Below are 21,770 nucleotides of genomic sequence, written 5' to 3' on the forward strand. Positions count from 1 at the left end.
TACTTTAGACAGTTAGCTTGGGTGCTTGGATCACTCGGATCAACCCTACTCCTCTGCCAGAGATTCCAGTGTGCGAAACGCTCTGAATTTAGGAATGTACAATCTTGGCAATGCTGTGCATTTATGAATGCCCAGACTGCACTCTGAGCGCACTCTGTCACTCTAAAGTGAATTTACGAACACACCCTCAGCAAGACCGCAAAGTGCACAAAAATAAAATATTTTGGAATATAAAGGAACAATTACGTATTTGGTCACATTTAACCGCTGATGTGACAACATGTAAATATAGTAGTCTTTATGTAATCATTAAATCTCAAACACTGAATTCACTATACCCCCATATTTGACACTGTGGCTCTGGGACCTCTCTTCCCTGTTGGTCCGCCAGGCTTTTTGTACCACACTGTTTCTGTGACAGAGATAGAGAGATGGCCCCAGGGTCGGCCCGCTCATAAGGCATATTGACGAGGACAGATTTTCTGAGCTAAACTGACGAAGGCGCACATCCAAAAACACATAAAACCTCACACAATTCTGACCCAAAACAAAAATATTTTCTTTCAACCAGTGGCATATGGGCTTTTTAGGTGAGCGCTGATGACGTCCTGTGATAAGCAGTGCCCAATTTAAAGGCAGGGACACAAAAATATTTAGCACGTCTATTCCCAGCGTGCCTCTCCAGGGTGCTGTTGGAGCGACGCATCGCCGCAACGATCCGAGACCCATGGTGCGGCGCACAATTGCCCCGCCGTCGTCTGGGTTAGGGGAGGGTTTGGCTGGCAGGGATGTCCTTGCCCCATCGCGCACTAGCGACTCCTGTGGCAGGCTGGGCGCAGTGCATGCTGACACGGTCGCCAGGTGCACAGTGTTTCCTCTGACACATTGGTGCGGCTGGCTTCCGGGTTAAGTGGGCATTATGTCAAGAAGCAGTGCTTGGTTCGTTTGTGTTTCGGAGGACGCACGGCTCTCGACCTTCACCTCTCCCAAGTCCGTACGGGAGTTGCAGCAATGAGACAAGACTGTAACCACCAATTGGATACCACGAAATTGGGGAGAAAACGGGGTTTTAAAAAAGAGATTAAAATTACATTAAAACGATTTTGTCTGGCTTGGACCAGCCTTGATTTGGCCCAAACAATTACGTCTTTTCAACTTTCATTCAGAACCGAAAATTAACCTGATTTCAAGGTACGAAAAATAAATGTTTTCAACTTTCATTCAGAACCTAAATTGAACTTAACTTCAACGAGTGGCGGTCGCTGACATTTAAGATGAAGGAGGACATTTTTTTAAATGAACATGGCCTTATTTCTATGACAGCATATTGGATGACTGTCATTCATATTCCATTCACCCAGTTCAATTTAACATCGATAGGTTTAGGCTACTACATGATACTCAAATTTTCCCTATACCCATCATGAGGTTGCTACAACCTAGCCTATAAATGAAAGTTTATAATGTAGGTGCACACAGGTCAAGATTTTTTTCAGACAGTGACACTTGGACAGACAGTGACACATTCAATACTTGAATGTGCACCCTCTGCCTGCATCTAGCTAATATAGGGTGTAGTCATTAGTCCAACAGTTGCAAACAAGCATTTATATTGGACAAATTCAGGTATGTTTATCCCCATTTTGTTCCGTTTAATAAACGTTTTTCAACAGAATCGGCGGAATGAATACTCCCCTGATCACACGTAAACACGGTTCACTTTCATAGCAGCCACGTTGTATTCCTTCTCGCCTCTATGCGCTATCCTCCTCTCACCTTTTCCCTTCGCTTGTGGACTTCAATGCAAAATACATCAGCTGAATGGGACCAGGCGAAAAAACCTTTCCAAGCCAAATCATATAATAACCGCTGCACACAGCCTACATCGTTGTCACCATATTTTATAAAGTAACGTAATAGTCAACATAGCTAACAGAACTATCACGTTAGTAAACCCACTACAATCATGAAGTAATGTTACAGTGTACAGTCAGTAAGCAGTTTAGCAGTTACACTGGCGGTCCCCAGTGGCAATACATTTGTAAAACCAAAAGCTTCCCTTGACTTGGAAGAGTTCCAGAGTTATGTTGGATAGTCATAGCCAGCTAGCTAACATAGCATCCATCTGTTTGAGCCAGGTGTTTGAGTTGGCTAAACTAGCTAGCTGGATTTGCTAGCTAAGTAAGTGAACATGAAAGAGAAAAAAATTACAAAGCTCTATCTCTCTCTTGCTTCTCCTTCATTTTTGAAGAAATTGATTTGTTAAAATCTGTTCAACTGTTGTTTTTCTCTCTCTTTTAGTCAACTACTCACCACATTTTATGCACTGCAGTGCTAGCTAGCTGTAGCGTAAGCTTTCAGTCCTAGATTAATTCTCTGATCCTTTGATTGGTTGGACAACATGTAATTTCATAGTGCATGAGCTTTGATAGGTTGGAGGACATCCTCCGGAAGTAATTACTGTGCAAGTTTATGGAAGGAGGTGAGAACCATGAGTCTCTTTGGTGTTGTATTGAAGTCAATGTATCCAGAGGAGGATGGAAGCTAGCTTTTCTCCGGCTACACCATGGTGCTACCCTCAGAATGCTGCTGAGGCTACTGTAGACCTTTATTGCAAAACAGTGTGTTTTAATCAATTATTTGGTGACGTGAATATATTTAGTATAGTTTTATCTAAAAAGGATAACTTTTTATATATTTGACTGTTTTTATTTTTTTGAAATTTACTGAGGAGGATGGTCCTCCCCTTCCTCCTCCAAGGAGCCTCCACTGACTTAAACATCTGGAAAAATACATATTTTAGACGTCTTTTCAACGTCATTTTGCTTACTGGGACTTTTCTAGTAGGGGCAGCCATTTTTCTGTCTGGCCTAGGGCAGTGCTTGAGGCGTCACTACAGACCCGGGTTCGATCCCAGGCTGTATTACAACCGGCTGTGACCGGAAGTCCCATAGGGCGGTGCACAATTGGCCGAACATCGTCCGGGATAGGGGAGGGTTTGGCCGGGGGGGCTTTACTTGGCTCATCGCACTCTAGCGAATCCTTATGGCAGGCCGGGTGCCTGCAGGGTGACTTCGGTCGTCGGTTGAACGGTGTTTCCTCCGACACATTGGTGCGGTTGGCTTCTGGGTTAAGCGTTATGAAGCAAGGTTTGGCGGGTCATGTTTTGGAGGATGTATGACTCAACCTTTGTCTCTCCCAACCCAGTTGTGGAGTTGCAGCGATGAGACAAGATTGTAATTGGATTGCAATTTGATATCATGAAGCTCTGTCAAGTTAGTTGTTTGCTAGACAGACATTTTCAAGTCTTGCCATAGATTTTAGGCCGTTTTAAGTCAAAACTGTAAATAGGCCACTCAGGAACAGTCAATATCGTCTTGATTAGCAACTCTAGTGTAGATCTGGCCTTGTGATTTATAGGATTTATTTTTATCCTTAAAAACTACCTTGCCGATGACAAGCATACCCATAACATGATGCAGCCACCACCATGCTTGAAAACATGCAGAGTGGTGCTCCGTGATGTGTTGTTGGATTTGCCCCAAAAATAACACTTTGTATTCAGGACAAAATGTTAATTTATTTGACACATTTTTTGCAGTATTACTTAAGTGCCTTGTTGCAAACAGGATGCTGTATCACATCTAGCCGTGATTGGGAGTCCCGTAGGGCGGCACACAATTGGCCCAGCGTCATCAAGTTTTGGCCGGGGTAGGCCGTCATTGCAAATAAGAATTTGTTCTTAACTGACTTGCCTAGTTAAAGAAAAGTTACATTAAAACATATGTAAACCATAAAGGTTACATAAAAAATTCAGTACAAGCTTCTTTCTTTTCACTCTGTCATTTAGGTTAGTATTGTGGAGTAACTACAATGTTGTTGATCCATCCTCAGTTTTCTTATATTACAACCAATAAACTCTGTAACTGTTTTAAAATCACCATTGGCCTCATGTTGAAATCCCTCTGCGGTTTCCTTCCTCTCCGGCAACTGAGTTAGGAAGGACACCTGTTTTGTTTACAAATCTACCAATCGGTGCCCTTCTTTGCAAGGCATTGGAAAGCCTCCCTGGTCTATGTAGTTGAATCTGTGCTTGAAATTCATTACTTGGTTAAGGGACCTTATGTGTTGGGTACAGAGATGGGGTAGTCATTAAAACATCTTGTTAACCACTATTGTTGAACACAGAATGAGTCCATGCAACTTATTATTTGACTTACTAAGCACATTTATACTCCTGAACTTAAGACTTACCATAAAGAGGTTGAATACTTATTGACTCAAGACATTTCAGCTTTTCAATTTGAATTAATTTGTTAAAAATTCTAAAAACAATTATTCAACTTTGACATTATGTGGTATTGTGTGTAGAAATCTCAAGTTAATCCATTTTAAATTCAGGCTGTAACACAACAAAATGTGAAAAAAGTAAAGGGGTGTGAATACTTTCTGAAGGTATGGAAGTAAATGCAATATAAATGTTCATATGCTGATAAAGGAATGTTTTGACAAGTTGCTTATTGAGAATGACTCCATCAAACAACAATGGAACATTTATTGGGTTCATCTCATCTTAAAAACCATTGTATTTGGTAAATCTTTGGTATCAGATCCAAGGATTTACTTAGACTAACTCATCATTGAAACAACAATGTTACAAATAGCAGAACTACATGTATGGAAATTGGTCATACTGGGAAATAATAAGTTCAAGAGATCCAAATCAGGTAGAGCATCAGTTTGATAGTTACCACCTGTAATAGTATTTTACATTGCAATACTCAGCATGCTAAGATGTGTCACGATCGTTATAATAAGTGGACCAAAGCGCAGCATGATCTGGGTTCCACATCTTTTTATTACTAAGTGAAACTCACAGCAAAAAAAAACAATTAAGCTCAAACAAAACGTGCCGCTAACAATAGTTCTAACAGGAAACTATCCATAGTCAAGATCCCACAAAGCACAATGGGGAAATGGCTGCCTAAATATGATCCCCAATCAGAGACAACGATAAACAGCTGCCTCTGATTGCAAACCATACCAGGCCAACATAAATCATAAATCACCTAGATAACCCACCCTAGTCATTGTCACGCCCCAACCACCATAGAGAATAAACAGCTCTTTATGGTCAGGGCGTGACAAGATGAAAGGGGTGTTCTGTCATTTGATGAGTTGTCCCAGCAAGTTAACACAAAGATTTAGGCAAATACAAATTATCTCTATAAAGGCACGTTGCTGATTATAAACTCTTCTGTCCCTGACCATCCTAAAATTATGCACTCTAACCTTACAAGTTATTTAATGAAATATGTTACCTAATAATATGTTGGTCATTAGTTCAGTGGCTGGTTGAAAAATGTAATTGAAATTATGCAATTGGTGATAAGAAATGTAGCCTTTAAGCAATTCGATTATTGCTGATGCCTGCCTTCGACAACCCTCAGCAGCCACTAACAAATACATACTGTGTTTCAGTAGGCCCTGTACTACAATATACTATTTTTCCATAATATTGTGAATAGACACCATCTATAAAGGCTGTAAACCTAAGGCTTTAATACTTCACCAGCTATTTAAGTTGATGCCCTCATCATCAGGCGATTTGTTAGAATGTTATGTTGGAATGCAGTGTATTTGACAGGATTCGAGACATAGATTTCATATTTAACAATATGGCATAATATTGTATATCATTATAATCACTACAAAACTGCGAAAGATCCCTTTAGGAATATTATAGATACATTTTTAATTGTTTTAAAATAAAATTTAGAAATTATGGATGCAAATACTGACCTAAAACAGTTATGTGAATAGTGTTTTTGACATATTTTGGGAACAATTTTGCCAGTATTTTACAAATATTAGCCTATATATTTACATTTTTGCAAATGTCTAAAAAATAAAAACAGAATAACTGTAAAGGCAGCCTTCCTCCTCTTCGTCTGAAGAGGAGGTGTAGCAGGGATCGGACCAAGACGCAGCGTAGCTCGTGTTCAACATGATTTAATAGACGAGACGAAAACGGGAACACTTACAAATAACAAAATAACAAACGTGGCAAACCGATACAGTCCTAGCTGGTGCAGAGAAACACAAAGACAGGAAACAACCACCCACAAACCCCAACACAAAACAAGCCACCTAAATATGATTCCCAATCAGAGACAACACAACACACCTGCCTCTGATTGAGAACCATATTAGGCCAAACATAGAAACAGACAAACTAGACACACTACATAGAATGCCCACCCAGCTCACGTCCTGACCAACACTAAAACAAGCACAACACACAAGAACTATGGTCAGAACATGACAATAACCTTATTTACATAAGTATTCAGACCCTTTCGAGCTCAGGTGCATCCTGTTTCTATTGATCATCCTTGAGATGTTTCTACAACTTGATTGGAGTCCACCTGTGGTAAATTCAATTGATTGGACATGATTTGGAAAGGCACACACCTGTCTATATAAGATCCCACAGTTGACAGTGCATGTCAGAGCAAAAACCAAGCCATGAGGTCAAAGGAACTGTCCGTAGAGCTCCGAGACATGATTGTGTCGAGGCACTGATCTGGGGAAGGGTACCAAAACATTTCTGCAGCATTGAAGGTCCCCAAGAACACAGTGGCCTCCATCATTCTTAAATGGAAGAAGTTTGGAACCACCAAGACTCCAAGACCCTGATGCTCACTCTGACAGAGCTATAGAGTTCCTCTGTGGAGATGGGATAACTTTCCAGAATGACAACCATCTCTTCAGCACTCCACCAATCAGGCCTTTATTGTTGTTTTTCAGCAGCAGGGACTGGGAGACTAGTCAGGATCGAGGCAAAGAGGAACGGAGCAAAGTACTAAGAGATCCTTGATGAAAACCTGCTCCAGAGACCTGGACAACGACCCTAAGCACACAGCCACGACACGCAGGAGTGGCTTCGGGACAAGTCTCTGAATGTCCTTGAGTGGCCCAGCCAGAGCCAGGACTTGAACCCGATCGAACATCTCTGGAGAAACCTGAAAATGGCTGCGCAGCAACACTCCCCATTCAACATGACAGAGCTTGAGAGGATCTGCAGAGAAGAATGGGAGAAACTCCCCAAATAAGGTGTGCCAAGCTTGTGGTGTTATACCCAAGAAGACTCGATGCTATAATCGCTGCCAAAGGTGCTTCAACAAAGTACTGAGTAAAGGGTATGAATTCTTATGTAAATGGATATTTAAGTGTTTTATTTTTAATCAATTAGCAAAAATTTCAAACAAATTTTTGTTGCTTTGTCATTATGGAGTATTGTGTTCAAATAAAGCCGTGATTTAAAAAAAAATCTGTATTCTGAAGAAATGCAACAAGACATTTTCACACAGAGAACACCCGGCTCCAAAGTTTATCAACAAATATTAATATTAAACCAGGAGACGATTGAACTTTGCTATTGGTGGGTTCCCCAGGTAACGAGGGGAATGACGTCCCTTGAGAGGGCAAGAACGAGATGCATGTTAGGGGAAGTCCAATGTTATCATAAGGAGCCGTATACATGGAATACAGAGGAGGAATGGAGGGAAAAACAGAGGCAGAGGAGGTTGAAGAGAGAGAGGGAGGAAGAGGGTGAGCTTGAATCGGTTAAGAATGGCTGACAAAAAGGGAGATGGTTTGTTAAAGAAGAATGGTAGAAAGTGTAAGCAGAGTGAGCTGTACGCCGGATCGAAGACAGGAGGTGGTAGGTGTTGTGTAGTTCTCAGCTTACACGGATGGTCAGGATAAAGATAAGTCTGTGACAGTAGGAGCGACATTTGGACCCTTGCCTTCTGGCTGATCCATTTGTGGTTTCAGGGTAGGTAAAAACAGAGATGGGTGCTGTGGAATCGGTGAAGGTAACCAGAAGTGGTCTTCTGATAATTGTTTGTGATTCTGCTGGTTAGAGGGAGCAGGCACTCCGCATCAAACGAATGGGGACAAGAGATGTGAATTGGGCGCCATTGAAAGGAGTAATTTCTGGGGGTGCGGTAAATGTGAAAGTTGACCATCTGAAGGGGAAGATTCCCAGTGTTTGTGATGCTCGTCATTTGGGGTGATGCAGACAGGGGGGCGTGAGTGGTGAAACAGAAGAGTTTTTGTTAATTTGAGTTTTGATGTTGGGTCTTTGCCCGACAAAGTGATGTTACATAAGTTATCCCGTACGAGCTTTTGTGCCGAATACATTCCATTGTTACAGGTGTCAAGCTTATGGTCATGTGGCAGCAGTGTGTAGGAGGGAGGTTCTTAGGTGTGAGAAGTGTGCAGAAGGATATAACACAAAGGAATGTGTAGTATTGGGGAAAGAAGCGGTATGTGTTAATTGTAGGGGTACCATGGGGCTGGGGATCAGAAATGTCTGGTGCGAGAGAGGCAGGTTCAGGTTTCCAGGGATAGAGTAGTGCAGAAGTCGTATGCTGAGGCAGTGAAGAAAGTAGAAGATGGATCAAGGTGGAGGGATCCTGAGAGGAGTGGTATGAGTGGTAGATATGTACCAGTACAGAGGGATAGGCCAACAAGTGATATATGCTTCAGTAAGACTGAATTTTTTGCGTTTATAGCAATGGTTATCAACTGTCCTGCAGGGATGGAACGTAAGTCACAGAAAATTGAAGTTGTGGTGGCAGCTGCAGAGAAGTATTTGAGTGAATGAGATTTGACGTCAGGTTGTGTTACAGGTTGTGTTGAGTGGTGGTGTCCTGTCCTTTCAGGCTTGTTGGCCTGAGGTAGGACTAAATAGATTTAAATAGTGGAGTTGGGTGGTGGGTTTTTAATGAGTGTAGGGTTAGATGGTAGGGTATTTGTTGATTGTTTTTGTTTTATATACAGTACCAGTCAAAAGTTTGGACACACCTACTCATTCCATGGTTTTTCTTTATTTTGACCATTTTCTACATTGTAGAATACTAGTGAAGACATCAAAACTATGAAATAACACCAAAAAAGTCTTAAACAAATCTAAATATATTTTATATTTGAGATTCTTCAAAGTAGCCATCCTTTGCCTTGATGACAGCTTTGCAAACTCTTGGCATTCTCTCAACCAGCTTCATGAGGTAGTCACCTGGAATGTATTTCAATTAACAGGTGTGCCTTGTAAAAAAGTTAATTTGTGGAATTTCTTTCCTTCTTAATTCGTTTTAGCCAATCAGTTGTGTTGTGACAAGGTAGGGGTGGTATACAGTAGATAGTGTGCAAAGCTGTAATCAAGGCAAAGGGTGGCTACTTTGAAGAATCTCAAATATAAAATAGATTTTGATTTGTTGAAAACTTATTTGGTTACTACATGATTCCATATGTGTTATTTCATAGTTTTGATGTCTTCACTATTATTCTACAATGTAGAATATAGTAAAAATAAATAAAAACGCTTGAATGAATAGGTGTATCCAAACTTTTGACTGGTACTCTATATATACACTGCTCAAAAAAATAAAGGGAACACTTAAACAACACAATGTAACTCCAAGTCAATCACACTTCTGTGAAATCAAACTGTCCACTTAGGAAGCAACACTGATTGACAATAAATTTCACATGCTGTTGTGCAAATGGAATAGACAAAAGGTGGAAATTATAGGCAATTAGCAAGACACCCCCAATAAAGGAGTGGTTCTGCAGGTGGTGACCACAGACCACTTCTCAGTTCCTATGCTCCCTGGCTGATGTTTTGGTCACTTTTGAATGCTGGCGGTGCTTTCACTCTAGTGGTAGCATGAGACGGAGTCTACAACCCACACAAGTGGCTCAGGTAGTGCAGCTCATCCAGGATGGCACATCAATGCGAGCTGTGGCAAGAAGGTTTGCTGTGTCTGTCAGCGTAGTGTCCAGAGCATGCAGGCGCTACCAGGAGACAGGCCAGTACATCAGGAGACGTGGAGGAGGCCGTAGGAGGGCAACAACCCAGCAGCAGGACCGCTACCTCCGCCTTTGTGCAAGGAGGAGCACTGCCAGAGCCCTGCAAAATGACCTCCAAATGTGCATGTGTCTGCTCAAACGGTCAGAAACAGACTCCATGAGGGTGGTATGAGGGCCCGACGTCCACAGGTGGGGGTTGTGCTTACAGCCCAACACCGTGCAGGACGTTTGGCATTTGCCAGAGAACACCAAGATTGGCAAATTCGCCACTGGCGCCCTGTGCTCTTCACAGATGAAAGCAGGTTCACACTGAGCACATGAGCACATGTGACAGATGTGACAGAGTCTGGAGACACCGTGGAGAACGTTCTGCTGCCTGCAACATCCTCCAGCATGACCGGTTTGGCGGTGGGTCAGTCATGGTGTGGGGTGGCATTTCTTTGTGGGGCCGCACAGCCCTCCATGTGCTCGCCAGAGGTAGCCTGACTGCCATTAGGTACCGAGATGAGATCCTCAGACCCCTTGTGAGACCATATGCTGGCACATGCACATTTGTGGCCTGCTGGAGGTCATTTTGCAGGGCTCTGGCAGTGCTCCTCCTTGCACAAAGGCGGAGGTAGCGGTCCTGCTGCTGGGTTGTTGCCCTCCTACGGCCTCCTCCACGTCTCCTGATGTACTGGCCTGTCTCCTGGTAGCGCCTGCATGCTCTGGACACTACGCTGACAGACACAGCAAACCTTCTTGCCACAGCTCGCATTGATGTGCCATCCTGGATGAGCTGCACTACCTGAGCCACTTGTGTGGGTTGTAGACTCCGTCTCATGCTACCACTAGAGTGAAAGCACCGCCAGCATTCAAAAGTGACCAAAACATCAGCCAGGAAGCATAGGAACTGAGAAGTGGTCTGTGGTCACCACCTGCAGAACCACTCCTTTATTGGGGGTGTCTTGCTAATTGCCTATAATTTCCACCTTTTGTCTATTCCATTTGCACAACAGCATGTGACATTTATTGTCAATCAGTGTTGCTTCCTAAGTGGACAGTTTGATTTCACAGAAGTGTGATTGACTTGGAGTTACATTGTGTTGTTTAAGTGTTCCCTTTATTTTTTTGAGCAGTGTATATTTTTCAAACACAGTATAAGGGAGTTGTACTCCAGTCTAGTAGGTGGCGGTAATGCAACATTTATTGGATACCAACCTCTGTTAAACCTCATCGAAAAATAATATTTATTTTTCTCATGTCTGCCATTTCAAGGGGCTTAATTGGTATGGGAAACATATGTTAACATTGCCAAAGCAAGTGAAGTAGATAATATGCAAAAGTTGAATAAACAATAAAAATGAACAGTAAACATTACACTCACAGAAGTTCCAAAAGAATAAAGACATTAAAAATGTCATATTATGTGTTGTAATGTTGTAATGATGTGCATATGGTTAATAAATATAAATATGGGTTGTATTTACAATGGTGTTTGTTCTTCACTGGTTGCCTATTTCTTGTGGCAACAGGTCACAAATATTGCTGCTGTGATGGCACACTGTGGTATTTCACCCAGTAGATATGGGAGTTGATCAAAATCAGGTTTGTTTTCAAATTCTTTGTGGATCTGTGTAATCTGAGGGAAATATGTGTCTCTAATATGGTCATACATTTGGCAGGAGGTTAGGAAGTGCAGCTCAGTTTCCACCTCATTCTGTGGGCAGTGTGCACAGCCTGTCTTCTCTTGAGAGCCAGGTCTGCCTATCTCAATAGCAAGGCTATGGTCACTGAGTCTGTACATAGTCAAAGCTTTCCTTAATTTTGGGTCAGTCACAGTGGTCAGGTATTTTGCCACTGTGTACACTCTGTTTAGGGCCAAATAGCATTCTAGTTTGCTCTGTTTTTTGTTAATTCTTTCCAATGTGTCAAGTAATTATCTTTTTGTTTTCTCATGATTTGGTTGGGTCTAATTGTGTTGTCTGTCACCATAGGGTGGCACACAATTGTCCCAGCATCGGGGTTTGGCCGGGGTAGGCCGTCATTGTAAATAAGAATTTGTTCTTAACTGACTTGCCTAGTTAAATAAAATAAATGTTTTAAAATGTAGTTGTTCAGGTAGCTTGTATGGGCTACATCTATCTAAAGGTGTTGTGTCAAGGTTGACCAATATATTTTTGAATCACACCTGTTAACATGGCTTCCATTTCAGCAACCGTGGTGGTAAGAGGAGAAATGCTGCCATCTGGCCAAAGTAAAATATTAAAATGGATGTAACTTAAAACTTCAATGTATGTAGCCTAGACCACTAAATGCTGTGTATAGCAGTGTAGTGGCAAAGCTTTCACCATATGCTTCCATTCCACCGTACAGATCTGCGAACATTGAAGGGTTAGGGCCAGCGAAGGGGTAGAGATAGAATTGGAACATGCTTTTTTACAGTGGCTACAAATATCAACATACCGATATTAAGAATATTTAATTTTGGCTCCACTTTGGATGTGTTGGAATTGGTGCTGATGCTAACTAATATCCACGAAGAACAACTTATTGATAGTATATATTATTAAACTCTACTGATCATACAATATCATTTTCATTAGGTTAATTCAGTTCCAGTATAGACGTGCATTTTGTCTCACCACCATAATATTGGGTCGTTACAATATCAATAATATTTATTTGGAAAACAGACGTGAAAAATAATGATTTATATGGCTAGTAAAACTTTTGTTAGAATTGTAACTGTTCCATACAGATAATAAAATGTATCATATTATCAGTAAAGTCTAAAGAGCAAACTAATACCAGATTAGAGGCCAAAACTAGAGCTGTACAAATCGGTTGCCAGTCTTGAAGGACCTTCCTGGCGGTAAAGTGGGCATACTCTTGTCAGCTGAGAATTCTCGTTGTTGACACTTCGTCGGAGAAATGGCAGCCGGAGTGAGACAGGAGCTTGCACAGCTTATGAATTCAAGCGGATCCCACAAAGATCTCGCTGGAAAGTATGTATTGAGCAAAAAAAATAGAAAATATATGTGAATGGAGATATACATTACTTTCAACCTGAGTGTCACGTTTAGAGTGAATTATAAATGCGTCAATGAGCAGGCCGCCGATGCTATGCTAGTTCTCAAATTAGCATAAAACTGTAGCTACCGGTACAGCTATACCCAAAGATGGTGGATAAATTAAGATGTCCCACTCAGGCCATTTACCATTTTTTTTAAATGGTCAGTTCCGGTCTGTTTAACGGTGGTTCTTCCATAGGCACCAATGCATTGGCAGCTGGGTCTGGTCTGTAGCTGACTGTATGCTATATGTACAAGAAACAACGAGGGAGTGGGATGTCTCGCTTTCTTTTCCGTCTCTGTTGTATACCTTCAACCGGTTTGTAGCTAGCTAGCGAGACAGTATCGGTGGTTAAAAGTCTTGCCAAAGGTCTTGTTATCAACAGTGTGCACTGCTAGTCGATCAGCTAGCTACAGACAGTAAATTAACATCAGCTAGCTAGCCTTTAATAATAATTTATTACATTTCTATAGCGCTTTTCATAACAATCTCAAATCGCTAGAAAAGCAAAAAAAACAAACAAGTAATAGGTTTTCATGAGTAGTCTAGCTACAGTACAGTATAGTTAGGTCAACCAATAGAGTCCAAATCTTTAAGTGCATGCATCCTCCAAAGATGGAGAGGGACAGTTCATGGCTTGATCAGAGGAAGGTGGTCAGGGAGATTGGTGATAAAGAGTCTGGTGACGATCATGTAGAGGGCTACTCTGGGAACCAGCCTGTCGTGTAGCTACTGGACTTCTCCTTCATAATGTACATATGGCATCCACTTGGGGTGATGCCTCAGAGGCCCTCAGCAGCTCTTTGGCACCAGAAATCTCACCACACACAATTCAGAGCACTAGCCAGTCATCCTCATTACAAGCCCTCAGCCTCAGTATGGCATTCCTTTACTGCACCTCCCATTCCTTTACTGCACCTCCTATTCCTTTCAATCTTCAGGTGACTCTTTTATTTATGTTTTCAAAAGATCAGCAGCCAGGTTAAACTTAAAAAGCTGGTACAGTGTCCAGATGCATCATTCGAACAAAAACAATTAGCCAGCCTGCTAGCTAGCCAGGCCAAGAAGAGTTGACCTGCTAGCCCATCTGCAGATTTGTGGGTCAAAACCACCAGAAATGTGCAATAAAACTCAATGTTATCAAAATAGCTGATTTTAAAATAACACACAATTAAAAACACTTAAATTTGATTCAATATAAACTTGATTAAATATCTATATATTTACAGGAGCTCTCTGCTTAGGCTGCTACTGGGGCGCCATGGCGACTACAGACCAAATAATGTAACATTAGTTAAGCCACTTAACTGTATTTTGCTTGTTATTTCAATGTGTGTATTGTTTTTTATTTAGTGATTATAGGCTTGCTATTCCATTTCCGTTTTGTCATTTCCGGAAGTGCATTTGTGAAAATAATGTTCAATTCTCAAGTCATGAATATAATTTATAACTTAAGATGGTTATCTAATCCAACCCTTTTATCAATTGTAGATATCGACAGATTCTGGAGAAGGCCATCCAATTCACAGATGCAGAACAATTGGAATCATTAAAAGCATTCGTTGAAGCAAGTGAGTATCCTGTACAAAGTAAAGGATAGAATACATCCTGCTGCACACCGTTGTTACATAAATTCCCCCTTTTCCTTTGTACAATCATAGCTCATAAATCACATGACTGTATATCCTTTCTAACTGTAATCCTCTCCTGTCCTGCAGTGGTCAATGAGAACGTCAGCTTAGTAATCTCTAGACAGCTGCTGACAGACTTCTGCACAAATATCCCCAGTCTTCCTGACAGCACAGCCAAGGCAGTCTACCACTTCACACTAGAGAAGATACAGCCCAGGGTCATCTCTTTTGAAGAACAGGTGAGTACTGTAATACTTTACTCATTGGGCCTGAGTATCTGCTGGTTTTCTCTTTTGTCTGGCACTTGATTGCTCACAGAGTGCACAGTGCACACACCTGGTTTCCCAGATCTAGACTAGACACTGGTTGGAAATAAATAATACAAATGTCTACCCTATGTCTAAATCCCATGTCTACCCACAGGTGGCCTCCATCAGACAGCACTTAGCCACCATCTATGAGAAGGAGGAGGACTGGAGAAACGCTGCTCAGGTTCTAGTGGGCATTCCTCTGGAGACAGGACAGAAGTAAGTCACTTTAGTCCAGTGTTTCCAGATCTATTGCTGGGGGACCCGCCGGGAGTGTCCAATTTGGTTCTAGCTCAGCACTAACACGTATGATTCAAGTAACCAACCTTCATGCCCTCTTGTCCAGGCAGTACAACGTAGACTATAAGTTGGACACGTACCTGAAGATCGCCCGTCTGTACCTGGAGGATGATGACCCTGTCCAGGCCGAGGCCTACATCAACAGAGCCTCTTTGCTCCAGAACGAGTCCACCAACGAACAGCTACAGGTCCACTACAAAGTGTGCTACGCCAGAGTGTTGGACTACAGGAGGAAGTTTATCGAGGCGGCGCAGCGGTATAACGAGCTCTCCTACAAGTCCATCGTCCACGAGACCGAGCGTCTGGAGGCCCTGAAGCATGCTCTCCACTGCACCATCCTGGCATCAGCGGGTACCTGCCACTGTTTTTACACTGTTTGGTGTGCTGTCAGTCACAGCATCATAAGAAGGCGTGCCGTTAAAGCAGTTCTGACTGTACCATTGCTACGTCGTTGTTTTTGTTTTTTGGGACTCCGGATTTTGTCTTGGCCTTTTATTGGCGCAGCAAGTAGTAACTTGATACTTCTCTCCTCTCTCTCTCCAGGCCAGCAGCGCTCCCGTATGTTAGCCACCCTGTTTAAAGACGAGCGCTGTCAGCAGCTGGCGGCCTACGGCATCCTAGAGAAGATGTACCTGGACCGGATCATCAGGGGGAACCAGCTGCAGGAGTTTGCGGCCATGCTCATGCCCCACCAGAAGGCCACCATGGCAGACGGTCAGTCTCTGCCTCGCCCTCTCTCCGCGGTCCTTAAGTTATTCGACTGATTAGTGTAATAAGGAAAATATGATCAGCTGCATTACTGTGGGTTTCTGTTTGTAGGCTCCAGCATATTGGACAGAGCTGTTATTGAACACAACCTGCTGTCTGCTAGTAAACTTTACAACAACATCACGTTTGAAGAGCTAGGGGCGCTTCTGGAGATCCCTCCCGCTAAGGTAAGATGGATTTCAACATACAAGACCCCAACAGGCGTAAGTGTTGCTTTTGGGTGGGGTGGGGCGGGGGGGGATAGGTATAGGGTTTTTGTAATGTGTTCTGTTAATTACTATATTTGTAAATGGTGAAAATCAGGCCCATTTTTAAACTGTTCTTTAATATGTGATCATGGGTGACAGTTTGTGTAGGAATCTTATTCCTCAAGACATTTAGTATCTGATGGAAAACAATTACTTTTCATTGAAAGAATTGGGAATGTGATTTATGATTAAAGTAGTGTTTTGAGGGCATAACCAGAACCTTTTAGTATGACAGGTTGAAGTTGGGGGGAAAATAACCCCAATTATTTTTAGGATTTCCCTCAAACCACCCTAACACAGACATACAGTATTTATCCCAAACTATAAATGGAATAATATTTTGAGGTATGTTAATATGAAAGTTGAAGTGTCAGTTTTAAAAGCAGCAGCATTACGTAGAAGGCTTGCATTTTGAATATATATGTTGTTGTGCAGGACGATTGTCCCGATGGTGAGGTCCCTGGTTACAGATGCAATCTGGTAGGGAACATAATCACTACTTTACTAATGAATGAGGTGTGAAACCCAAAATACAGAACTAAAATTCATTGAAATAAAAGCCTTGTTTGGCTCTGTCTCTCTCTGTCTGTCTCTCTCTGTCTGTCTCTCTGTCTGTCTCTCTCTCTGTCTCTCTCTGTCTCTCTCTGTCTGTCTCTGTCTGTCTCTCTCTCGTCTTTCTATCTTTCTTCTCTTTCTCAAAATGTCTCGCTTGAAGACGTGAAAGAATCAGAACTGAATGTGCACTCCCCTTATAATACCGGTGGTCTCTGTTTATTCATCTCTGTTTTTGTGAACGTAAAAGGTGTTTTTGTCATTCTAAAGAGTCATATTGTGTCATATTTTGCAAAGTAGGCTTCTTCAGGTAGTGGGATTGGGGACGCAGTACTCATAACCGTGTGAAAATGTAGACGTGATTAATGATCAAGTTGATTTAGGGGCACCTAAGACATCTGTCATTTATTGTCTCTGTGGTAAGTAGTAAATTAAGGTTATTAAAGGAAAAAAAAGAAAGATGTTATACTGTACAAATATATGACCTATGTTGGAATGACAGGAAAGCAGTGGAGATTGTTTGTTTAGGTTTAATGATACAGGCATTAGAAAGGTCTGAGCTTGCCTGAACTAAGTATTTCTGTCAACATGGAACAGTGCAATCTGAGTTCCCCTCTCTATTGTATATTTGGGTTCTTGTTATTACCCAGTCGTCCATTACAGGCATATCTTATATCCCACAGTATGTGTTGCTAGAACTGTTTCTGTCCCCATTCTTCCCCTTTTTCAACTGCTGAATTGAAAGGATTGTAGAGTTGTGTGAACTACTCAGTGGTTTACGTGTAAATGGACTAGGCTACCACATTCAGAAAAGGAGTAAATCTGTCATATACTGTATATATATATATATATATATATCTCACAGTATGTATGTGTGTATATATATATCTCACAGTATGTATGTGTGTATGTATGTATGTATGTATATCGTTGAAAGAACATAAACTGCATGTCTTGCTACAGTGGACTTATAGTGTAGATATGAATTAGAACAGTGGGATGGAGTTAGTGAATTATAACGGGAGTGAGACTCTACACTACATTTCTCCATTGGGCTGGGTGAGACCGAAAAACATTGTAATTTGTAGGTAATGTGTACCGTTACAGCTGCCATACCCATTGGCTGTGTTGTGGTTAATTATTACAGTAGTTATGTACACAGACTAACACCACTTCATACTCCTATTGGCCTGGAATGAATTTGATCATCTTTCACTGGACCAGTCCAAAAACAACCCCTACCCCCTAGCCACTTCATGGGGATCTGGGAGGATTCTACGCTAAGCAATATGGCTAGCAGTCCACCAAGGCAGAGGCAAGGGGCTAGGGTTTGTTTCTGGACCGGGGCCTTTGTATTAACTTGCTGTTGACGTGTTCCTGTGCAGTAGTGTAGTGTGAGTGTGCATGGAGATGCCAGTGAGCTGTCCCTCTGTGTCTCTGTCCCTGTCCCCCAGGCTGAGAAGATCGCCTCCCAGATGATCACTGAGGGACGCATGAACGGCTTCATCGACCAGATCGATGGAATCGTCCACTTTGAGAGTGAGTAGTTATCTGTGCCCAGACTCCTCTATTGAAAGAAGTCTCCGGCTATGCCCGCTGCCTAGTCGGCTCTAGGAGGATGAGATGCCTCCCTCTCTAGGTTAGGACCTGGTTCCCGTGGCTCCTATTTGGAGCGACTATAATCCAAGGCTTGCTTTTTGGAAGGACTTAATCTTTTTCAGTGGCAGATTTTTTCCCAGCATTATTCCTTTTTAAAGAAGATACTTAACTCTCTCTCGCTCTTTCCCTCCCCCTCTCTATCTCTGTCTTTCAGCACGGGAGCCCCTGCCCACCTGGGACAAGCAGATCCAGTCTCTGTGTTTCCAGGTGAACAACCTGCTGGAGAAGATCACTGCGGCTGCTCCTGAGTGGACAGCCCAGGCCATAGAGGCTCAGATGGCCCAGTAGACTGACTGACACCCCCTGGCATGGAACACATCACCCACACCGGGGCACCCCATCTCCCTATTCCCTATGGAGGGTGCCATTTTGGACTAAGCCCCCAATTGTTTCCCCTAGAGGTTTTGGCTGGGTGGCTGGGCAAAGGTATGCAAGATCGTACATCGCCGTACTGTACTGTGGACTGCAAACTCCAAATTGTTCAGTTGAAGCCAGATCCAGATGTTTTTTTGGCATGGGCTGATAGAGCTTCGCCGAGTGTCCCATCTCTCTCTCTCGCTCTCTCCCTCGAGACAAGTTCCAATCTGGTGGTTCTCCAGCATGTTTCTCTACTGTTTATTATGCTTGGAGGTTACCATTCATCTTTATAGGACTAATTAATGGATGCTTGAATCCATTGTCTCATCAAGTTACCAGTTGTTGCCATCTCGTGTATACTTTGACTCAGACACTGGTGTCCCACAGTGAAGGTGTTTGTTATTTTAAGGTTGAAATGTGAAAGACACACGGGCAATTCCTACTGACACTCTTTATTTGTTGCTGTGTTCTTGTGCAAGGATCTTGTTACATTCTGTTTGGAGGCATTTTGTCAGATCTGGAGTGCAACATCAACAAAGAGATTAATAAAGGTTGAAAAATAAGTTTGTGTTTTAAAAATTTTATATTTATTCTGCATAATCTGCTCTTTTTCATCACAATTTGTGTTCCAGCTATGTTTTATACTGTTGAAGTTGCAAATTCCGACTTCTTCAGCAAGGTCCACATTTGACACTTAGTATCTTCCTCCTGGTTTCTCTGAAAGAGAACATTTTAATCACAATTTACTTACACCCTGTCAGTAAGAAGGACATTGTACCAGTTTGATTGGACTACAACGTGATACAGAAACTCAAATAGTTTATGGATGATTAATTGCAGTAGTAATTAATAACAATGCTTTACATAACCAGATTTAGCCATGCATTTCCTACGCACAGTCCCCCTATAATCCAGATCCAAACAGCCTGTTTCACTGTATAACAACTAATTGGCGTAAGTGACTCCGTTGGATCCACACACAGGCTCAAAGTTGAAGGGACAGCCAGGCAGCTGGTAGTTGTAGCACATGATGAGGAGTTGCATGTTGTGAGTCTTTCCTCCCCGAGTTTTAATTTGTTTTAATTTGTTTAAATTGGCCAATATGTTTAGTTGCATAAGAAAAAGTAGTTTATTCATCTCTTTGTATCAAAATAACTATAATTGGATACATTACCTTCTTAGAGTTTGCCCCCCTGCACATCTGATGGACAAAACATTGGCGTTGATAAAGTGACACAACATTTACATTTCAATGGGAAAGAGGTATGCTTACTTGAGAGGCAGGATAAGATGAGAAGAAGGAGAAAAGTAGGTTTTACCAGGCATATTGACAACTGCAGTAGTCAGCTATGGTGAGTAATTCTCCTGGTAGGGGTAAGTAGTAATTCTGGTAATGGTGAGTGATTCTCCTGGTAATGGTGAGTGATTCTCCTGGTAATGGTGAGTGATTCTCCTGGTAATGGTGAGTATTTCTCCTGGTAATGGTGAGTATTTCTCCTGGTAATGGTGAATGATTCTCCTGGTAATGGTGAGTATTTCTCCTGGTAATGGTGAGTGATTCTCCTGGTAATGGTGAGTGATTCTCCTGGTAATGGTGAGTATTTCTCCTGGTAATGGTGAGTATTTCTCCTGGTAATGGTGAGTGATTCTCCTGGTAATGGTGAGTGATTCTCCTGGTAATGGTGAGTGATTCTCCTGGTAATGGTGAGTGATTCTCCTGGTAATGGTGAGTGATTCTCCTGGTGATCGTGAGTATTTCTCCTCGTAATGGTGAGTGATTCTCCTGGTGATCGTGAGTATTTCTCCTCGTAATGGTGAGTGATTCTCTTGGTAATAAATGTCTATATACTCTTATCAGTGTTTGGGAAACCAGTTCATCAATGACCTGACCTCATTTCTGGCCAAAGTCCCCCTTCTGCTCTATTGACAGTGACACACATTTTTTTTCTCTAGTCTTAAAAAAATCTCAAACAGTATCACCACAGATATCCAAGCGGTTGTGTATTTATCAGGTATCATAAATGAGCATATCACACACAACAGAGGGGAACACTTCAAACACACCTGTATGGCAGGGCTCCGTTTGACAATTACATGATTAATCTATCTGCCATAATCTCCAATGGACTTGTGGTTTGTCACTGCCTTTATCTCTATTGCAAAACATGGGTAACTAGTAGGCCTAAAGTTTAATGACCAGGTTAACCAATACATGTGTACAGTGCTTCACCCTGTGTGTCAGAAATGATTAACTGACTTGAGTTATATCGCTGCTCAGATTATCTTTTACTTATTTTGTGTACAATAATTTAAATTTGATTCATTATAATGTAACATAGAAGTGGTCCATACCAGCAGTAAAGGGGAGAAACATTTTTGTTTTTTAAATAAGAGAGAATATATATATTTCAATGATGATGTGCAATTTCTAGGAATTTCTGAGTAATCAAGCCACAATACATGTCCTACTATTGTAGCATTGGAGTGTTTTAATAGCATTTATATGACAAATTATGTTTGGTAAAAAGAATACCGGACATTTATTGCTTTCTGTTTCTTGTCTCAAAAGCAAAAGCTAATTCAGAAGACTGGAAGTGGAGCTCAAATCTTTTTCTTCAGGTATCTGGCGCCATCTAGAGGAAAAGAGACATGAATACCAGTAAACGCTAGTACATCTTGTCTTTAAAACGCTTTACCTGCCACAAAGAACACAAATGATTCAATGTGTTACACTTACATAAGGTTGAAGGGGCCAGTAGGTCCAAGGCTACATGATCATTTATGACCTCACTACAGTTTCGACAGCACTACCATAAATTCAAGGCAAGGCATCATTTACACCAGTCTCTTATTTGAGCAGCTCTTTCAGTACCCGCTGATGTGTGCAAGGGACCTTGTAATAGGCTATTTGGCTGTAGCTCAAAGGTTTAATAGACACACTCAGGTGTGTGGGTGGGTGGGTGAGATCATTCCTATTGGAAAATAAATAGCTGTGCTGTGAAACGTGGACAGAC

At 41.9% G+C, this 21,770-nt stretch overlaps 1 protein-coding gene and 1 long non-coding RNA gene across 4 annotated transcripts; one reads left to right on the plus strand and one right to left on the minus strand.

Annotated features, from left to right (window-relative positions):
* The first annotated feature begins 12,733 nt into the window (after positions 1 to 12,733).
* On the plus strand, positions 12,734 to 19,319 carry cops4 (COP9 constitutive photomorphogenic homolog subunit 4 (Arabidopsis)). Of its 2 annotated transcripts, XM_038970373.1 has the most exons (10): positions 12,734 to 12,866; positions 14,425 to 14,504; positions 14,652 to 14,803; positions 14,988 to 15,091; positions 15,219 to 15,523; positions 15,716 to 15,886; positions 15,992 to 16,107; positions 16,624 to 16,668; positions 18,195 to 18,279; positions 18,554 to 19,319. In XM_038970373.1, exons 1-10 carry the CDS (start codon positions 12,793 to 12,795, stop codon positions 18,685 to 18,687), a joined length of 1,266 nt encoding a protein of 421 aa, XP_038826301.1. In that variant the 5' UTR covers positions 12,734 to 12,792; the 3' UTR covers positions 18,688 to 19,319. The 2 variants fall into 2 exon arrangements, with proteins under 2 accessions (XP_038826301.1, XP_038826302.1); XM_038970374.1 differs by lacking the exon at positions 16,624 to 16,668 and having other exon boundaries at positions 12,735 to 12,866.
* Positions 19,317 to 20,644, minus strand: LOC120025759. 2 transcript variants are annotated; one of them, XR_005473035.1, is made up of 3 exons: positions 20,030 to 20,644; positions 19,931 to 19,957; positions 19,317 to 19,473 (listed from the first exon to the last, which is right to left on the minus strand). It is a non-coding gene; the product is annotated as an uncharacterized LOC120025759 (long non-coding RNA). The 2 variants fall into 2 exon arrangements; XR_005473036.1 differs by lacking the exon at positions 19,931 to 19,957 and having other exon boundaries at positions 20,030 to 20,643.
* Positions 20,645 to 21,770: the final 1,126 nt, after the last annotated feature.

Source organism: Salvelinus namaycush, chromosome 31, assembly GCF_016432855.1.
Source record: "Salvelinus namaycush isolate Seneca chromosome 31, SaNama_1.0, whole genome shotgun sequence".
NCBI classification, from domain to species: Eukaryota; Metazoa; Chordata; class Actinopteri; order Salmoniformes; family Salmonidae; genus Salvelinus; species Salvelinus namaycush.